Genomic DNA, 18893 nt, shown 5'->3' on the forward strand with positions numbered 1-18893 from the left:
GCGCGCGCGCGGGAAGCGCTCAGTCGGCGCCGCGCCGGGCCGGGAGCGCGGGGGGCGCGCTCGGACGCCGCCACACGGGGCCCCTCAGCGGCCGCCAGCGCCTCGGCAGAGCCAGGTACGGGCGGGCCGGCGGGGAGGGGAGTAAAGCCGTGGGGACGCGGCTTTGGGGTGCTGCGAGGAGGACTTGGGCAGCATGACACCCCGCTTTGGTGGCTCTACCCCCGCAGTGTGGCTCTACCCCCCTGCCATGGTGGCTGTTCCGCCCTTCTCCCCCGGTGTTTACTTGTGCTGGCCCCGCCGGTGGCTGTGACCACATTCAGGGCAGATTTATAAACATGTTTCTGAAACTGTTGTGGCTTTTTTGGCTTGTGGGAGCTGCCCTGGGCAGGACACCGAGTGTTTGCGTGCCCTAAACCCGGAGGGACTGCCGGGATCCCCTCCAAGTTGTGTTTTGTCGTCACCAAGTGTTTCATCATGTGAATCCCACCCAAAAATTCCATGAGAGCCTCTCTTAACTGCATTTAATTGCCTTGTTTTACCTTGCTGCTTTCAAACAGAGCGTTAATAAAGATGCTTCTCTGAGGATCGCTTGTGGTTATGGTATTTATGCATGATTTCCATTATATGGAAAGATATGAAAGGGTCTCTTTTTTGCTGTTCCTCCTTCTGTCGTGCCCAAATTCCAGCCCCTTCCCAGCCATTCCTGCTGCTGCTTCTGGCAGCTGGTGCCACTCTCCCCTCCTTTTCCAGGAGGATATAACTGCAGCCAGGTCTCTATTTTAAATTCAAATCTGATAATTTCTGTTTGGGTAAGGGATTGAAAGATTTAGGTGAAGAGGAGTGAGTTTTTAAGTGGTTTATGGAACAAAATCTGTATTGCGCCTGAGCCTTTATAAAGTTATGATGGGTTACAAAAACCTGAATACCAAAATTAGTCTGACAATTCATGTAAACACAATTCTTGCTTTTTACACGATGAAACACGTATAAACAGCACTGAGATTCTTCTGCTGTCCACTGGAAAATATCTCATCTCTGGAATAAAATAAAGCATAAAAATTTACATACATTCCATTTACTCTCATAAACATGTAAATCATAATTAGCATGAGTAATCTGAGTGTTTTTTATAGGTAAGGTTCCTTACATTTGAAGATGCCACGCTACGGGACAATCGTTGTCATTAAAAGGAATGGGACTGATGGAATTGTTTTTCCACTTACCTCAACTTCTTGTTTATTTGGAAGGTGAGAATTTGTTTGCATACATTGAAATAATGAGTGTTTTCCTGCAGATCATGTCTTTTAATGCTTATTTACAAAAATGAATGTGTATTTAGGAATGGTGTGCAGAGGAGGGAAGGTGACACTGGACTAAGGTTAATGTAAGAGTAGAAAGCTGAACTTTATTTTATTACTGCTTTTTGTCCTTTCATTGCCAGGGGAAGGGATAAAAAGTGGTAAGACCAACAGCAAGTTAAAAGCATTAGAGATTAGCTTAAGAAAAGGACAGAAAGGAAAAGTCTGTACATTTATAAACGTGTTTGTATCACTTATAAAGTTTAAGAAGGTAGAAGTAGTTCTGCAGTTGAAACCAGGGGTCCAGTTACCTGTTAAAGCCTGAGAATGACTTTAACAGCTGATCTTGTCTAAAAGTATTCCACAAGTCTCAGGAAACTCTGGGATCAAGTGAATCCCATAGCACCAGCTGTGCTGTAGCCATGTCTCAGCTTGTTGTGATCTGCTTTTTTCACCGTTTGGGTCTTTCCCTGTTTTTCTGATCTCAGCTCCCTGATGCTGGAGGACTGTGAGCTGGTTTTTTTTTTTCAATTTAAAAATACTTAAGTAGTTAATTTTCTTCAAATTATAGACATCATGCTGCTGTACCATTAGTAACTAAAATGTTGAGAAATGCCCTAATTGTCCCAAAATTCAGTTTTGTGTGAAACTGAACCTGTGTTTTGCCCCCCAGGAAAACAGAATGTGACATCCGCATGCGGCTGCCCTGGGTGTCCAACGAGCACTGCAAAATCGAGATCAATGAGAACAAGGAGGTCAGATGCTGCTGTTTCACTGAGCTGTGCATTGTCTGGCTGCATCTCAGCGGGTCACTCACGTTTTTGTTTGGTTTTTAGGCAGTCCTGACTAATTTAAGCTTGGTGAACCCCACGCAGCTGAACGGGGCTTGCTTTGAGCAGCCCGTTCCCCTGAAGCACGGAGATGTGTTAACCATTATTGATCGTTCTTTCAGGTGAGTGCCAGGGCCAAGCCCTTCAATTATTTGATTCCAGAGTGAAAATTAATGAAGTTTAGTTCATATTTCTCCACAAAGTCTTACAGGGCCTCATCAGAAGGCAGCAGGATTGCTTAAAGTTATCTTTTTATCACTTATGTTACATTAAGCTAAATCAATAAAGATAGAATTGTTTAGCAAGATCATGCTGATTTTGTTTCAAGAGCTGTCAATTTTAGGGGGAAATTTAAAGTGATTTTAAGTTTCTAAAGCCTTTCAAATGGAGTTGTGTGTATTGTTGGGAGAGGACAACTATTCCTAGGTCATTCCTCTTAATCAGAATTGAGTCATCAATTATTTGACAAAAAATGGTATTTTAAAATACTTTTTCAGGTTTGAATATCCTCTGCAATCAACACCGAAAAAGAGGCATTCCAGGTCTCCAAAAGATGAAACTCTGCAGGTAATTTTATGGCTGTGGGTTTTTAATTTACAAATATATTGGTACTAGTGACATGTTTTTCCATTTCCTTGTTCTGTTTTCTTATTAAAAGAAACTATACTTTTCTTATTAAAAGTAACTTTTCAGCCCTAAATTGCCTATCTGTCTGAAAATACAAACAAACACTTTCAGATAAATACTTTTTAAAACTCACTAATTTTTAGTCTAAATTTTAGTAAAAAAATTGTCTCTTTTTGGTAATAGATAATTAATGATTAATTAATAGATAATTAATGATGTTACTAAGAGCTATAAATCTTCCACTGGGTTTGGTAAGAAGGTGAGGTGCAAGTGTTTTCTTTCTTGTTTTACAGCTGCTTCGACAGATTAGAATTTAAACAATGCAACAAGATAAACTTCTCCTCTCTAGGGCCTCAAATGTATGGCCAGTGTTAAATATTGAAAAGTTCGAGGATTTAATTTGAATACGTTAAAGCTTGTTTAGGGACAGTGCATATTCTCTTATAAATAGGGTTTTTTCAATGTAGAATTGAAAGCTGAAGTATAAAATATTTGTTGCTCTGCTGTAATGTTGTACAAATTTACAGGTTCTTCATGTTCAGCAGGTGGCAGAAGTGGAATTACAGCACAAACAAACTCCAGGAGCTAAAAATGTTGATGCTTCAGGTTGGTGCCTGTTTTATGAGGGCTTTGTGTGCTTTTGTCCCCTTAACTGCATTTATTATTGGCATTAGAATTATAGCAAAGTTAAAAGAAGAGGGAAAAGGCATTTTAGGACTTTCCAATCTGAGTATATCTTGCTGTGTCAGTGATTATCTCGTCATGTTTGAGTGCTGTGAATTCAGCTTAGACATTAAAATTTAACCTGAACTGCTCTTCTGACAGCTACACCTTTCTTTTAGCAAACATTGCATTATCTCATGCATTCTTTCCTAATGAAAATTTTAAACAAGTGTAATTTCAGAGGTACATGGTATATATTGAAGTAATTGTTTACAGGATCTGTTTCCTGTAGAACCAGAACAATCCAGAACTGCTAATTCTGGGTAATTATAGCCCACAGACTGGTTAAATGCCAGGACTTCTCCTTCCCATCCTTCTGATTTTCAGGGAAGACTCTTTGTTATCATTTCTGACTGATTTTTGTCCCCAGCTGCTTTCAAGTGTTCCTTTCAGTAGATCCTGGTTGACCAGGAAGAGCTTTGCTGACCAGGATCTTCCCTCTTGGGAGGGAAAATAATGAATTTTTAATCTGTATTTATGGAATTTTTATTTGTAGTCCTGCAATTTTGAAGTAACTCAGTGTCTGTATTTTTGTTTTGCTTTGCTTTCTTTGTAGATAATGCTGAGTGTGAAGAAAAAAATGCCAATGAAAATAAACAAACTCCAGAGGAAAATCTTCCTGAAGCTTTCCCTGTCAAACTCCAAACACCCAAATCTTCACAGAGAATTCATCGCGTTCTTAAAAAGCAAAATGAAATGTCTCCCTTTAGTAAACTCTATGAAAGTGTGAAAAATGAGCTGAAAGTGGAAAAACCTCTGCACAGGAGGAGTGCCTCTCAGCAAGCTGCAAAAGGAGACCCTGGCAGTGTTCTGCCAGAACCACGTGCTCCCATTTCATCCCTGAGTTGTCTTTTTGATCTGGGCAGCCTGGCTAAAGGAAAGGAAACAGGCAGGATGGAAAATATCGAAAAATGTGTAATTGTGAGAAGAGAAGAAGAAAACAGCCCAGGGTTTAACCAGCTGTCTGCTGGGGGAAGAACTCCCAGGAGGAGTTTTACCAGGAGTCCTCAAGCTCCCATTTCAAAGGAGGTGTCAGGAGATACCAGTCAGAGTCCATTGCAGGATCCCAAGGAATTAGGGACACCAGGCAGATCCAGAGGTGCTGCAGTTACACCCACACCCGGCAGGAAGAACCACAGGAGCCCCTCGGTTTTGCTGGAGCAGTGCTCCATAGAAAGGTTTGAGTGTCCAGTTCAAGGGACAGTGTGCAGCCCCAGCAGCTGCAGTGTTCCTAAAGGAGGAACACCAACGACCAGGAGGAAGAGTCCTCGGTCTCTTTTTGTGTCACCTCCCAAAGAAACCACTGGAATGAATCCTGGAAATCCTGACACTCCAAGGACCCCTCGGCGTGGGTCGTTGAAAGTGAAGTCGCTTCCAGAAATCCCAGTTGGAGCTCTAAGGGAAGATCCAGAGTGCAGAATTGATAACACACAACTGCCTTTGCCAGAAGACAAATGCTTAAAGCAAAGACGAAACAGCAAACAACAAACACCAGGAAAACCTGTCCAAGAGGTGCTGAAAGAAATATGGGATCAGGCAAACCTGGATAACTCAAAGGTGGGACATTGTGAAACCCCTGTCTCTCTCTCTAATTCCAAGAGTCCCAAGAGAAACAGCAGGGAAAGTAAAGAATTCTTGGACAAAAGTGCCCATTCAGAGGCACTGGCTACAGGAGGGGTGTTGGCATCTCCTGCTGGTCAGACACCTGGAAGGAAAAGGAGGAGGCCAAGGAGCTCTGGAGTGCTGGCTGAAACTGCCCTGGAGACGAGCACTGCTCAGGAACAGCACGAATCGGGCAGAAAAGCCAGTGGAACTCCAGCAGAGCTGGCCATGGACAGGTGTCCCCAAAAACAGGACTTGGAAGATGCCAGTGCTACAAGACCTCGGAGATCATCAGCCAAGAGAAGATCTGAAAGTGCTGCTGAGCTGAGGGACACTGAGCCTGCCTCAGAAACCACAAATTTTGGCCTCTTGAATGGAGAAGACTCAGGTAAATACAGGATTCCCTGCCTTGTTTTTTGTATTAGAGAAATTCTGTAGCACTTTCCTAAGAATTCTCCTACTTGGGTAAGATGTGGAACCAATTACTGACACTAATTGTAAAGTATTTATCATGGAGTTACATTTGACTTTAACAATACACAATACCTATAAAATAACCTGGATTTAATCTATTTCCTTTTAAGGTAAGTTTCTCTGGGTTTGTTTCCAACTTTGAAATGCACAAGAAAAGGTTAAAATGCTGTATTGGATTCTTGGATATCTAAAAATTGTTTCAATTGTTCTTCCAGGCAAGACAAAAAGAACCTCTCAGAAGAGGAAAAGTGGTGAAATGCTCCCTCAGACATTGGGCAAAAGAAAGAGAGTGTCCTTTGGTGGTCATCTGAGTCCAGAACTCTTTGATAAAAGTTTGCCTCCCAACTCTCCCCTGAAAAGAGGAGCCCTCCCTGCCAGGAGGAGTTTGCCCTATGGAAACTCTCCTCGGGCTGTGCTCAAAAAGGCTCAGAGCTTGAAGCACTTGATCGATCAGGTAAATGTTGAGTAATCAAGTTTCTGAGTCCATTACTGTGATCAGAATTTATAAATTTTATTATATATGTGTTTATTTTATTATTTATTAATTCAAAATTATTGGTAATCCTTGTGTGATGCATGCTGGTGTCACTCATGAGTGTTCGGGGATGCACAAAGAATCATCAGCAAAACCAGGTTTATTATAAAGTGAAAGTACAACCAAGTTCATTGGCAAGGTCACTGCTACTTACTGGATGGGTAAAACACAAGGAAAAATCAGGCTCAAAATTTAAAATCAATCAATCTGAAAATGTAATTAACATAAAATGATTTAATTGGTGGCTGGGGATGAATGAAGGGTAAGGATGGGAAGGTGTGATGATCAAAAGGTAAACCCTCCAGCCAAACTTAGCCCAGACTTGATTGACAGTTTAGGAATCATTCCTGAAAAAGTGAAATCCAAGTCTCAGGCAGGGTTTGCCTGGACAGATGACTTCATTAAAAAGAAGGAAAAATCCTCCATTCACCAAGATGTATTTTTTTTTTTACCAGGAAGAAAAAACGTCACCCAAAAATTCCCCAACCCGGCAGCCCGCAGGTGCCTCATCCCCTGTCTCAACACCCAAAATCCCTTCAGGCTCTCCAGCCCCCTTCAGGAAAGGGCGTTTCTCCATCTCCCAGCCCCCCACACCTTTCCCCATTGCAGAGGAGAAGGATGCTGGCACAGAGGACATGGACCCAGAGGGGAAGAGTGGTGTCCAAGGGAAAACCCCAAAATCTGCTCCTGCTGCCCTAGGTGCCAAAGCCTTGGTGACAAGGACAGCTGCCAAGTCAGCCAGAGGTGCCCAGCTGGCTTTGAAGGGCTCTGCCATGAAGAGCAGAGGTGGGCCTGTGGCTGTTATCAGTGCCAAGAGGAGAAGTGGTGCCTCCAGTGCCAACTTACTAGGTTGGTTTCAACAGTTAATTTTTAACACTTAAGCTTAATTTTAATACTTCATTAATTTTTAATACTTTCATGCTTTAAAATACAGGAACCACACTGAAAAAGGCTTGTTATGCAGAGGCCACCAAATAATTGATGACTCTTCTGAAATCTGCTGGCCTTATTGGAAGTGCAAAGTGTTGCATTTTTTCATTCATAAAGCAAATTTATTAAAGCATCTATAAACTTAATTAAAGGCAAATATTAATGTTCAGAAGTTTAAAAATGGTAAAGTTAACATTCTCTTTGCAAGGTTAGAGTCATGATCTTTAAAATCTGTCAAGTTATGTTGACCTATACCATGTTTATCACATCAGTTTGGTTTTGAAAAACTTAACATTTTATAGCAATGCAGCTTCACTTTGCTTATTTTGTGCCTTCTTTTTATACCAGGCTGACAAACTTTGTCCAGAAACTGGGCTGTATTTAACTACTCAAAGTAGTACATAACTGACAGAATAAAAAATAGGATCATAGCTGGGTGTTTCAAATCTTCAAAATTTTCAGTGTTGAGCACTGATTTGAAATAGTTTTGACAGCACTGGAAACTGTAATAGGGGAGTTCCGGTTTTTCAGGTTTTGGCTTTTGAATAAACTTTGAAGCAGGGTGTATTTGTTACCTGTTGTCATCAGTTAAATCAGTTTGACAAAGTCAAATTCCCCCTTCACTCAGGAATTTTTATTACTTTATTATTCTGTCCATTTTAATGGCAGCAGGACTCTTGACAAATATCAGTGGTATTCCATTTCTCACCACCTCTTTGTAATGTACTTTTTAATATCACTGCATCAATTCCTTCTGTAGTATGGAAAGAACATCACAGCTCTTAAAAATTTCAGATAGAAAGTAAAACTGTTTCCAGTGCTTTTTCAGATAATTTCCTGGATGCTTGGCATTTTTCTCTGCGTCCTGCACACCCTGGCAATGTCAGCTTTTCAAAGTTCTTTTTATTTACAGACTGACATAGCAATTCTGACAAGAGAATAACAACCTTTTCTTGGATGGAAAAGGAACAGCATTCCCCTTTTTATCTCTGTTTTAAGAAGTCATTTCTTTTATATGATCCCTGTGTTCAGATAGCTTTTTTCCTGAAGTAAACAAGGCAGGTGTCCTACAACTTCCAGTTTCATTTATCCCACAGCTGTAATTCCCTGCTCCCACTGCTGTGTACAGAATTATGCTGTGCTGAAGGTAACCTTGCTTTGGGAATTTTGGCAGTGTGTCACAAGGAGAAGGTGATACAAGAAAAATTATGGGAAGTCTGTGTAGATCTAAATTCAGGATAAATAACAGATTCCTCAGGAAGGTGGTGTAAGAAACTTCACTTAGAAACAATTTCTCTTCTGTTGTTAAATCTCACCAGAGTAAAAATTCATCTATAATGAACGAGGCTGAAAGGCTCATGGCAAATTTCTGTTGGGAAAAACGAGTTCCTTCCAAAAGAGAGAGGAAGGAATTGGGTCAGTGTTCAGTTGTAGGATCTGAGCTGTGTCTGACACTGTGTGAAGCTCATTGTTTTGGTGTGGAAAGCCACACTGGGTACTTGGAGTCTTCTCAAACTTCAGCTGAAATGATGTTTTCAAATTGGGAATATTTCAGAGACTACTTCGGGTGTTATCAGATAATAACAACCACTTTCCTCTGCCAGACTGCAGAAAATATATTGGAATCATAAAGAAATAATTGTGAACTTCCATTTACACAGCTGAGAGTTAAAATGGTTCTTTCTTATTTTCTTCTAGTTGCAAAATCTTGGGCAGAAGTGGTAAAATTGGGGGTTGCAAGACCACAGACAAAGACTGCTAAAAAAAGTGTCCGTAAAGGAAGAGCCCTGAAGAGGATAAACCACCCACCAAAGGTATCCTTTTTTTTTTTTTTGTGTTTCTTTTATTTTCTTGCATAACCACCAAGCAACTTGGATGATTTTGATTGCGAAGCTGAGCTCTTGGAGTGATGTAAAATGGGAGTTTTTGTCTCCCACAGCATGTGGGAAATGGAGATTTCTACAAAAAGAATCACAGAATTTTTAAGGTTGGAAAAGACCTCCAAGATCTTGGAATCCAACCTCTGATCCTAAAAATCAGGCAGGACCTGCCTTTCCTAAACTCAGTCTGGCCAGACCTTCTGACACTCACTGGCACTGGACATCCTCCAGCCTTCTGGAGCAGCCCAGTTAACCATGACTGATGATAAATTATGGAAGGAGCTTGGCCGCCTCTTCCACCATGAATCTTTGTTTTATAACTTTTTTTTTTGTTTTTTCCTCTGCAGACTCCAGAGAAGAAAATAAAAGGTCACTTCAGCACAGGTCATGCAGAGTCACCCGCTACCATAGTTGTAGGTAGAGCTTATTCCACCACAGTTGGGTCAGCTGGACACGTCCCTAAAGTGGTAAAAAATCCCAAGCTGAAGCTAAACATGGATATGGATGAAAGTTTCACAGGTGAGATTTCAAAGTCTGTTGCTTCATCTGCCCATTGTGCAGTTCTTTTATCAAAACACCGGCTCATTTCCCCAAATATCATTTCTAGGAGTGCCTGAAATGTTCCAAACTCCAGAAAATCAGGGAGGAAGAACATTTCCTTTGGCTGCTGCTCAGAATGCTGATGTTACACCACCATGGGCTGCAGGGGACATTTCTGACTTGCACACTCCTGAGGAATCTGGTAGGTTTGGTATTTAAAAAAAGAATATTTATGTATATATTTTGGATTAGCAGCAGTCTCAGCATAGGCAGACTTAACTGAGTTGAAGCATCTGGCAACCCATGAAAGGAACCATTGAGATTTATCAGGTGTTAAAAGAAAATGTAGTTCTAGTTAATTTCTAAGTAGAAAGTTTATGATTCATTCTGTTTGGTATGGAGCTTCAAGCTGCTGGTGAGTTGTTTGAGACACTGAATGCTCGATGCACATGTTTGGATTTTGATTTCTAGAAGGGTATGTTTGAATTAGAATTTTTTTTTATTATGCAGCAATTAAAATGCTTGCATTTTCTGCTTGATTTATTTTCTAAATAACATAAGTCTACTGCTTATTTCAGGAGAGATGATGGTGTCACCATTAAATAATTCAGATGCTTCAGAGCAGAAGCAAGCGAGTCCAGGCATATTCCACCTCCTGAGAGAGGAATCATCTCCATCTATGTTTGATGAAATAGCCACAAAAACTCCTGAAAATAGAAAAGCTGTGCACAAAGATACTGTGGATAGTTTGGTAATAATTTCAGAAAAAACAGTATCTCTTGTGAAATCAGGAAGTAAAAAGAGGACTCCAAAGCACAAATTGGAGCCAGTTGAGGTCATGTCAAGCAAAAGGAAGATTTTAAGGACCCCTGAGCAAAGATCAGAACCAGGAGAGGTTTTGTCAGGTATCAAGAGACTCGTGAAGAGTTCGAGGCAGGAGCCAGAGCCTACAGAGGTTCTCTCAGGCATCAAACAGCTCTTGAAGACCCCAAAGCAGAAGTTGGAGCCTGTAGAGGTTCTCTCAGGCATCAAACAGCTCATGAAGACCCCAGAGCAGAAATTGGAGCCTGTGGAGGTTCTGTCAAGCAAAAGGAAGATTTTAAGGACCCCTCAGCAAAGATCAGAACCAGGAGAGGTTCTGTCAGGCATCAAACAGCTCATGAAGACCCCAAAGCAGAAGTTGGAGCCTGCCGAGGTTCTCTCAGGCATCAAACAGCTCATGAAGACCCCAGAGCAGAAATTGGAGCTTGTAGAGGTTCTGTCAGGCATCAAACAGCTCATGAGGACCCCAAAGCAGAAATTGGAGCCTGCAGAGGTTCTCTCAGGCATCAAACAGCTCATGAAGACCCCAAAGCAGAAATTGGAGCCTGTAGAGGTTCTCTCAGGCATCAAAGAGCTCCTGAGGACCCCAGAGCAGAAATTGGAGCCTGTGGAGGTTCTGTCAAGCAAAGGGAAGATTTTAAGGACCCCTCAGCAAAAATCAGAACCAGGAGAGGTTTTGTCAGGTATCAAGAGACTAGTGAAGACTTCGAGGCAGAAGCCAGAGCCTACAGAGGTTCTCTCAGGCATCAAAGAGCTCCTGAGGACCCCAGAGCAGAAGTTGGAGCCTGACGAAGTTCTCTCAGGCATCAAACACCTCATGAAGACCCCAAAGCAGAAATTGGAGCCTGTGGAGGTTTTGTCAGGCATCAAACAGCTCATGAAGACCCCAAAGCAGAAATTGGAGCCTGTAGAGGTTCTCTCAGGCATCAAACAGCTCCTGAAGACCCCAAAGCAGAAATTGGAGCCTGTGGAGGTTTTGTCAGGCATCAAACAGCTCATGAAGACCCCAAAGCAGAAATTGGAGCCTGTAGAGGTTCTCTCAGGCATCAAACAGCTCCTGAAGACCCCAAAGCAGAAATTGGAGCCTGTGGAGGTTTTGTCAGGCATCAAACAGCTCCTGAAGACTCCAAAGCAGAAATTGGAGCCTGTGGAGGTTTTGTCAGGCATCAAACAGCTCATGAGGACCCCACGGCGGAAGGCAGGGTCAGTGGAGGACCTGTCAGGCATTAAGCAGCTCCTGAGGACCCCGCAGCAAGAGCTGGAACCACTGACAGATGAAATTGCCTTGAAAAGGCTGCTGGAGACTCCAGTAGAGAGCAGGGAAGCAGTAAAAGCTGTGCCAGGTGTGACTTCAACCAAGAAAACCCCAAAGCTCAAACCCCAGCCCGTGGAAGACATGGTTGGGATCCGCCGCATTTTCCAGACGCCAAAGGAAAAGGTGGAGCCCGTAGAAAACATGTTTGGAATTAGCAGATTAGTGAGGTCTCCTAAAGAGAAATATCAACCAGTTGAGGATTTTGTGGGGCTGCAAAGGCTCATGGCAGAACCCAGGCAGAAATCTTCTGATTCTGAGGTGGACTATGCTGGAATGACTGAAATGTTTGGCACCCCAGAGGAAATGAAGGTAAAATACTTCAGCTTTTGGAAAGGATGTTTTTAGACTTTGAAATCTGTGACTGAAATTAATTTGGTATGACACTTTGTATCTTGCAACATTTTTTAGGGACAACTGCATTTGTGTGTATTAAAATGTGTTTATTTGAGAGGACCCATCACAAATGAGTGTTTTAAGGTTATTTAGGTATCATTAAAAACAGGTTTAATATAAAAGGGATAAGCTTAATATTAAAGTGACATTCCCAGCATCTCATTCACCTTTCAACACTGACCATTACAGTTAGGAGAAGTGCAGTTCTCCAGTCAGCTTGGTGATATCTGTGTCCAGCCTGGTTTGTTCTGGTGCTGCTTTTTATTGTGAGAAAAACCTTGATCTTCGGTGGAGATGTGTTGGCAATCACTGCCAGTATCATTTTCTGAAAAAATTATTGTGATTCTCATATTCCTTAAATAAAATTCTGAATATCCCTGGGTTTAGTGCTTAAAACTACAATAAAGTACTACAGAATATTCAATTTCTCTTCAATACCCCAAATTCCCTTTGAACACTCATTTAGGCACCTCTCAACCTCTCCACAGTGTTGTCTTTCACTTAGATGGGAAGAATTGAATTTGCTATGTTTGTGGGTTTATATCAGATAAATTAATGCATTTATAAGACTAATTGATTTAATTTGTAAAGAAAAGGGTTTGACAGGCATTTTTATAAATATTGCTGTACATTCATCTGATATCGGTTGGCTCCATAAGTTCTTGTCCTGTCTGACATGCATTTATTGGTTATTTTTTATTCCTTTAGGTCAGATCAGTAAATGTTATGGATTCTCAGGGAGAAATTGGTTCTAATTCCAGTCATAAACATGGTAAGCACAAATATTTTGTTTAGAGGAATAATGAATATATAAAATCATAAATGTTACCATGAAGTTCAAATCCTTGTTTCAACCTCTCTCAGTGAGCCCAGCTATTTCCTGAGCTAAGACCATTTTTACCCTTTGACCTATTCAAATGAATTAAACAACTTCAGTCAGAAGCCTGGCCTTTAATCTGGGAATTGGTTGAATATTTCTTTATTTACTCTATGATTTGTTTGAGCAAGATGCCTTTGTGAGGAAAATGGAAATACACTGATACTTTGATCAGGCACAGGAATGTCTAATTTTTGTTTGTGCTCTTTATCCTGTTCTAGAAAAGAGAGGAAAATTTTCCCAAGATGAAGATTATCAACAGAAGGACTCGACTGGTGAAGAGCAGCCTACCCAGAGACTCAGAAGGGGCAGATCCAGGAGGGCTCTACCTCCTGTTGCAGCAAAGCCAAGTGAAAATGGTGTGAGTTTAAAGGAGTTACAGAGTCCTGACACCCAAGAGGAGATGGGAGTGATCACACTTGAAAACAAGGGAAGAGGAAGGAAGACAAAGCATTGCACACAAGAAGTTGTTCCAAAGTACCCTGATCAGGAAGGGCTTGATGTTGTTTCATCCGTGGAACCGCCTGGAGCTGCTCAGAGACCAGGGAGAGGTAAAAGGAAAGAGCTGAAGGAGTCAAAACATCCAAATGAAAATCTGGAGTCTTGTGCTGAAGATTCCTCAGTGCTACGAAAAGCACCTGCAAATACCAAACAGAGTTTGCAGGACTGTGGCATCAGTGAAACTGAAGATGATCCAGGCACAAAGACAGGACCTGGAAACATTCAGAGTGAAATTTGTCAGCTGCAAACAGATTTAAATGATCCTGATAGCAAAGCTATTGACAGTGGGATAGAGGACACGGAAGAAGAAGTGTTCCTGTCACTGAGGAGGAGGCGCAGAGGAGTGGAGAACACAGAACCAGTGATTCCACCAAAAAGGAGACGAGCAAGGGATGACCAAGGTAAAGCAGCCTCTCCAGGAGGCCTTCATGGAACAACCAGAAAGCTTCGTAAAGACCCATCCCCAAAGGTTTCACAAAGACAGGAACAGGCTTGTGACAAAGCTCCTGAGGCTGTCACAGCACAAGAATCTGAAAATGGCACTAAACTTGAACTAAAGGCAACAGAGACAAGAGTTAAGTCTTTTAGAAGCACTAGAAACAGAAAGCACTCAGCTGAAATAAAAGCTGACACTCGTGGGGTCACACTTGAAAATCCACAAAACATTCAGAAAACTGAGGAAACATCAACTGAAACTGATGCTGAAACAGAATCTCACGTGAAAAATGGGATTAAAGGATCTCAGGGATCAGAAACAGAAAATACTCAGGAAAATACAACACAAGCAGCTCGAAGATTAAAGGCAGAGTCACCTTCTGCAGAGACAAATAAAATGCCAGTCAGTGCTCAGAACTTGGAAGCAAACAGGGCTAGAAACAGGAGAGGCAAAAAAGACTCTTTGGAGCAGAAAGCTGATGAATTTACTGAAAATGTGAACAGCCTAAAACCAATTACTCCCAAATTTAAATCAGAAACAGAAGTGGATGAATCTTCTCTCCAGGATTCTGTGGGCTCTGTTTGTGTCAGTGCAGCCCAAGGCAGGAAGGAGCAGCCCAGCCCAGGTGCCACATCAGTCCCTGCTGCAGACAGTGCCAGGCCCGCTCGGGGCACTCAAAGGAGGACGAGGAATGAACGGGGAGTATTTAAAGCAAAGCAAACTGAAATCCTGCAGGGGAGTCCAGCACAAAGAAATGCAGTGATGTGTAGAAGAGGAACAGGTAAAAAAGTTAATTTTCAGCTTGAAGAAGGCAGTTCCAAAGCAGTTGAAGGAAAAATTTTACCTGAGGGTGATGAAGGGGTGACTGACAAAGATAATCAACATGAGAATTCCGAAAATGCTCCTTCACAGGGAAGGAGGAGCAGGAGAAAGCAACTTGACTCCATCCCACAAAAAGCTAGTCCTGCCTTCATGGAAAAACAAGCATTAAGTGCAGATCACAGGAAAGATGAGGCTGTTGTACAAGAGCCAGGATCAGCTTTGGAGGCTGCTCCCTCTTCAGCAGAGGACAACCCCCTGAGGCGGGGGAGGAGACGTGAGGTGGCTGCAGCATCACAGACCAGATCTCCTTCTGTCAGAACGAGACGTGGGCTGCTGCAAGGTGATGCTAAAAAGATGGCAGAGAGAGAAGAGGAAAATGCAGCTCTGGATAATAAAACTTTACAGGCAAAAGTGAATGCACCAGCAAGGGACAGAAGGAACAAGATGGATCCGGCAGCAGAGGCAAGAAGTTCAGCTCCTCTGCAGACAAAATGTGGCTTGTCAGAGACTAAAGATAAGGGTACTGATGAAGAACAAAATGTGCCTTTGGAAGCAGTGTCCTGTGCAAAGGAGAAGCCACCAGGAAGGGGCAGAAGGAAAGAAACTGCTCTGGCATCACACACAACCAATTCCATCTCTCTTCGAGGGAAACGCAGGCTGCCAGCAGGTGATGGAGAAGAAGCTCCCAAAGAACAGCAGAATGTTCTCTTGGAAACTTGTGATCCATCTGGAAAAGAAAATCAACTGAGAAGAGGCAGGAGGAAGGAAATTGCCCCTTTGGTAGAAGCCAAAAGTTCTATTCAGGGAAACCAGGTCCTGTCCAAACAAAGTGGTAGAAAAAATAACAATAAGGAAGCTAAAGAGAATTTGGACAATTCTTCTCAAGAAAATATGGAGCTTGTAAAACGGAGCTCAAGGCAAGCAACCACTTCACTGGCTCTTAGTCCCACCTCACTTCAGGGTTTGCCAGAAGATGGTAAAGACAGAATTCCTGAAGAACAAAGTAAACTTTTGGACCTAGCTCCACCTGCAAAAGAAAATCCATCAAGAAGGGGCAGGAAGAAAACAGCTTCTTCCACTTCTGAAGAAACAAGTTCCACTTCTCTCAGGGGAAATCCCAACCTGCCCAGAGGCAGAGGTCAGAAGAGGATTCTTAAAGGAAGTGAAGATGCATCTCCAGAAAATAATCCATGCCAGGGAAGAACAAGGCAGTTGAGAAATAATAGGAGGAAGGTGGAAGTCCCGTTGGAGGCAGCTACTTCTGCTCCCCATAAAAGCGGTGGCTTGGCAGAAAATGGCAACACTCTGGGAACTCAGGGTTTGAGTGGAGCATCCCCTGGTTCTGAAGAGAATCAGTCTGGAAAAGGCCAGGAGGGTGACCCTGCTCCACAGGCAGCCCCCACCTCTCGCAGAAGGAAGTGCCAGCTGCCAGCAGAGGACGTGGCACCCAAAAAATTCAAATCAGGTGAGGCAAGGCTTGGCTTTCTCTTCTCTAAGGCTGGCTAGGTTTGTGTAGATCCAACAATCGTGTGCAGAGCTCTGGGGGCTGCTGATGTAGATCACAGAATCATGGGATCAGTTAGGTTGGAAAAGATCCAAGATCCCAGCTCCCTCAGCTGCTCCTGGGGCTCCATTCCCTTCCCTGGTCACACTCCAGCCCCTCCACGTCCCTCCTGGGCTGAGGGACCCAAACTGGGCATGGCACTGGAGGTGCCTCCCCAGTGCAGGGGACAGCCACTGCCCCAGCCCTGCTGCCACCTCAGATATTCCCTGGAATTTTCAGCTTGACTTCAAAACTCCCAATTAGAAAATACTATCAAATGAATGCCTTGAAGTAGGAGTGACAGCAAGGACCTGCCTGCCATAAAACCTCCTCTGTTTTCAGTTTTGCAGGACTTTGGTGTTGGTCCTGTTTTAGTTTTACATGTCACTGGAAGGAATTTTAGCTACAATGGCGGCTAATTGGTTTTGGTGCTCTCATTAATGTTAACCTACTTTCAGAAATAGCTGTAAATCCTCAGGGATCCAACTTAAAGGATATTGGATGTGCACAAGTGTGGGGTTGGTATCTGGTTTGTTGAATTCAGAGATGTAATCTTTGGAATGTTGTCATTGGGGACATTTCCTTTCAAAACAATGTAGGTGAAGATGGAATTTTGTGGGAAATGTTTGATTGATGATACAAATTGACATTTTTCTATGTGCAAATAGGGAATGATGAAAATGGGTCTCTCCAAAGAGGAAGAAGAAACAAAACTAAACTTGGAGAAGAGGATGCAAGGGCAGCTCAGACCACTGGAGGGATGGAGAAGAGGACAAGATCCAGCACAAGAACAAGGAAATAGCCTTAAGAGTCCCTCAAGCAGTTTTAAAATCAATTCAGTAATTCCAATTAGAGGATTTTTTAAACGTGAATTGATTTGCACTCTGATTTTAAGCTCAAATTTTTGGCAATTCTATGGTTGCTTTAAAAAATTTATTTCTTAATGTGTCTACAGATAAAAGGTTGATATTTCTTGAGTAGCTTTGCCAACATGTGGTAGTTTCTAAACCATGGAGAGCTTGTGCAAAGCTGTAAACATAAATTACATTTTGTTTTACCAGTGTTTCTCCCCTTTTTCCTGTTGATCAGTACAACAATCAGGAAGCCATATTACTACCAGCTAAAGCTATTTTCTGATGAAATTTTTCTATGCTTAAATTTTATATTTCATTGGAGTTCTGTAAATATTTTTTTTTAAAAAAATATAGTTGTTTTAGCAGAAATATTGGACTAAATTTTTAATAAGTTTTTTTTAGGAAAGAATAAATTTGAATTGAAAAATGCAGGTTTTGAAGTCATTAAACTTGGAAACAATTTGGGACTCGTGTGGTTTTTTTTGGTTTTAAGAATGCTTAAGCATATAATTGCTGCTGTCTTACAAGTTCATTTCTGAGGTTCATCCTCTGGTTGATGTGGTTTGCAGACAGAATTTTTAGGACCTTTTACAGCTAATTTGTCTTCAAGGCTTCTTAAATGCAGAAACTGAGAAAATTCAGCCTGGGCATCAAACTTGGTGCAGTTTTTAGACCTGACTTAAAATCCTTTGTTTATGTGGTGTGTGAGGAGTTGGGGATGTTTCTGCAGCAGAATATTTGGAATTGGAATTGTTCAGGTTGGTAAAGATCCCTAAACTCCAAAGCTCAGATCTGGTATAACATTATGCTTTTCTTTTTTAAATTTAGATAGGCTTTTTTGCTTGTTGTTTTTTATCATGTGGAATGTGCTCTACCCATACCCACAGAAGGTTTTTATTGAATTATAATGCACTTTTTGAAAAATTTACTTAATTCTAGTGTGAAAATTCCAGTCTGTCCATACATCCAGGGTTGCTCCATCCCAGCTGCAGAATCTGGTACTTTCCCTTGAACTTCTCATGGTTAAATATGAGAAGTGGAATATACTGTGGTGGGGGGTCTTTTGGTTTGGTTTGGGGTTTTTTTTGTGGTTTTTTGTTTTTAACTCTGTTTCCCAATCATGACAATCCTAAAACTTTAGCCCTGAAATCTCAGAGGAAAGCAAAATTTTACCATCTCCCTTAAAATCAAAACTGTCTCTTCTGTGTAATCAATGCCATGGTTGGGAAATACAGGGATCCACAGGAATATTTTTCTGGTTCTAAGAAGTTGTTTGAGTTTTTTTTCCTCCAGTCTTTCTGATCTGTCACTTTGGGGTTTGGTCCCAGTTCAAATCTAACAAAAGCTCAGCTCAGATGAAGTGCCACAATTCCAGAGCTGGGGTTTCTCCCTGGCATGAAATCTGTGGATAAACTAAACTTGAGGAACATCTCCTGAAGTAAATATTCCTTCTATAGTACTCAAAAATCAGGAATTGTCTCCTGCCATTGCCACTTTCCCAGGTGCCTCACTGAGCCTGAGAAGGAATCCTGGTCAGTCTCCTCCGAGGTGGGCAGTGTCCCTAAGGAATGTGTCCCACTGCTTTTTTAGGAATTTTGCTTTTGTAGGAATTGGAGACCTCTCCAAAGTTGGATCCCAGTTTTTGTACTGCCGGGAGCACACACGGCCTGTGGAGAGCTCTGCAAATCCAGAAGTATTTGGTGAAGAGATGGACAAGGTAGGATGGGAATTCCCAAAGTTCATTTGTGGAAGTCCTTCAGAAAGGGATGTTGTTGTTGTGCCATTTTTGGGAGTGTTCTACAGCCAGCCAGGGAAAACAGCAGCTTAAGGTTCATGACTGATGCATTTTATTGTACATAAACCTGGGTTTGGTTGTGGGGACACTGCAGCC

At 42.1% G+C, this 18893-nt stretch overlaps 1 protein-coding gene across 3 annotated transcripts; it reads left to right on the forward strand.

Annotated features, from left to right (window-relative positions):
- Positions 1 to 17462, forward strand: MKI67 (marker of proliferation Ki-67). Of its 3 annotated transcripts, none has more exons than XM_030276622.4 (16): positions 1 to 115; positions 1134 to 1247; positions 1972 to 2053; positions 2135 to 2250; positions 2626 to 2695; positions 3283 to 3361; positions 4035 to 5468; positions 5770 to 6008; positions 6545 to 6938; positions 8718 to 8833; positions 9247 to 9418; positions 9507 to 9641; positions 10018 to 11885; positions 12678 to 12741; positions 13068 to 16070; positions 16817 to 17462. In XM_030276622.4, exons 2-16 carry the CDS (start codon positions 1156 to 1158, stop codon positions 16948 to 16950), a joined length of 7998 nt encoding a protein of 2665 aa, XP_030132482.4. In that variant the 5' UTR covers positions 1 to 115; positions 1134 to 1155; the 3' UTR covers positions 16951 to 17462. The 3 variants fall into 3 exon arrangements, with proteins under 3 accessions (XP_030132482.4, XP_030132483.4, XP_030132484.4); XM_030276623.4 differs by having other exon boundaries at positions 3298 to 3361; XM_030276624.4 differs by having other exon boundaries at positions 3301 to 3361.
- The last annotated feature ends 1431 nt before the right edge of the window (positions 17463 to 18893 follow it).

This window comes from Taeniopygia guttata, chromosome 6, assembly GCF_048771995.1.
Source record: "Taeniopygia guttata chromosome 6, bTaeGut7.mat, whole genome shotgun sequence".
In the NCBI taxonomy this organism is placed as follows: Eukaryota; Metazoa; Chordata; class Aves; order Passeriformes; family Estrildidae; genus Taeniopygia; species Taeniopygia guttata.

Excerpts from the sequence above, each read along its gene's own strand:
- MKI67 (XM_030276622.4), top strand. The coding sequence starts at position 1,156 with ATGCCACGCTACGGGACAATCGTTGTCATTAAAAGGAATGGGACTGAT. Across the intron at positions 9,419-9,506 it reads TATGGATGAAAGTTTCACAG|GAGTGCCTGAAATGTTCCAA; the intron begins GTGAGATTTCAA and ends TATCATTTCTAG. Across the intron at positions 11,886-12,677 it reads GCACCCCAGAGGAAATGAAG|GTCAGATCAGTAAATGTTAT; the intron begins GTAAAATACTTC and ends TTATTCCTTTAG.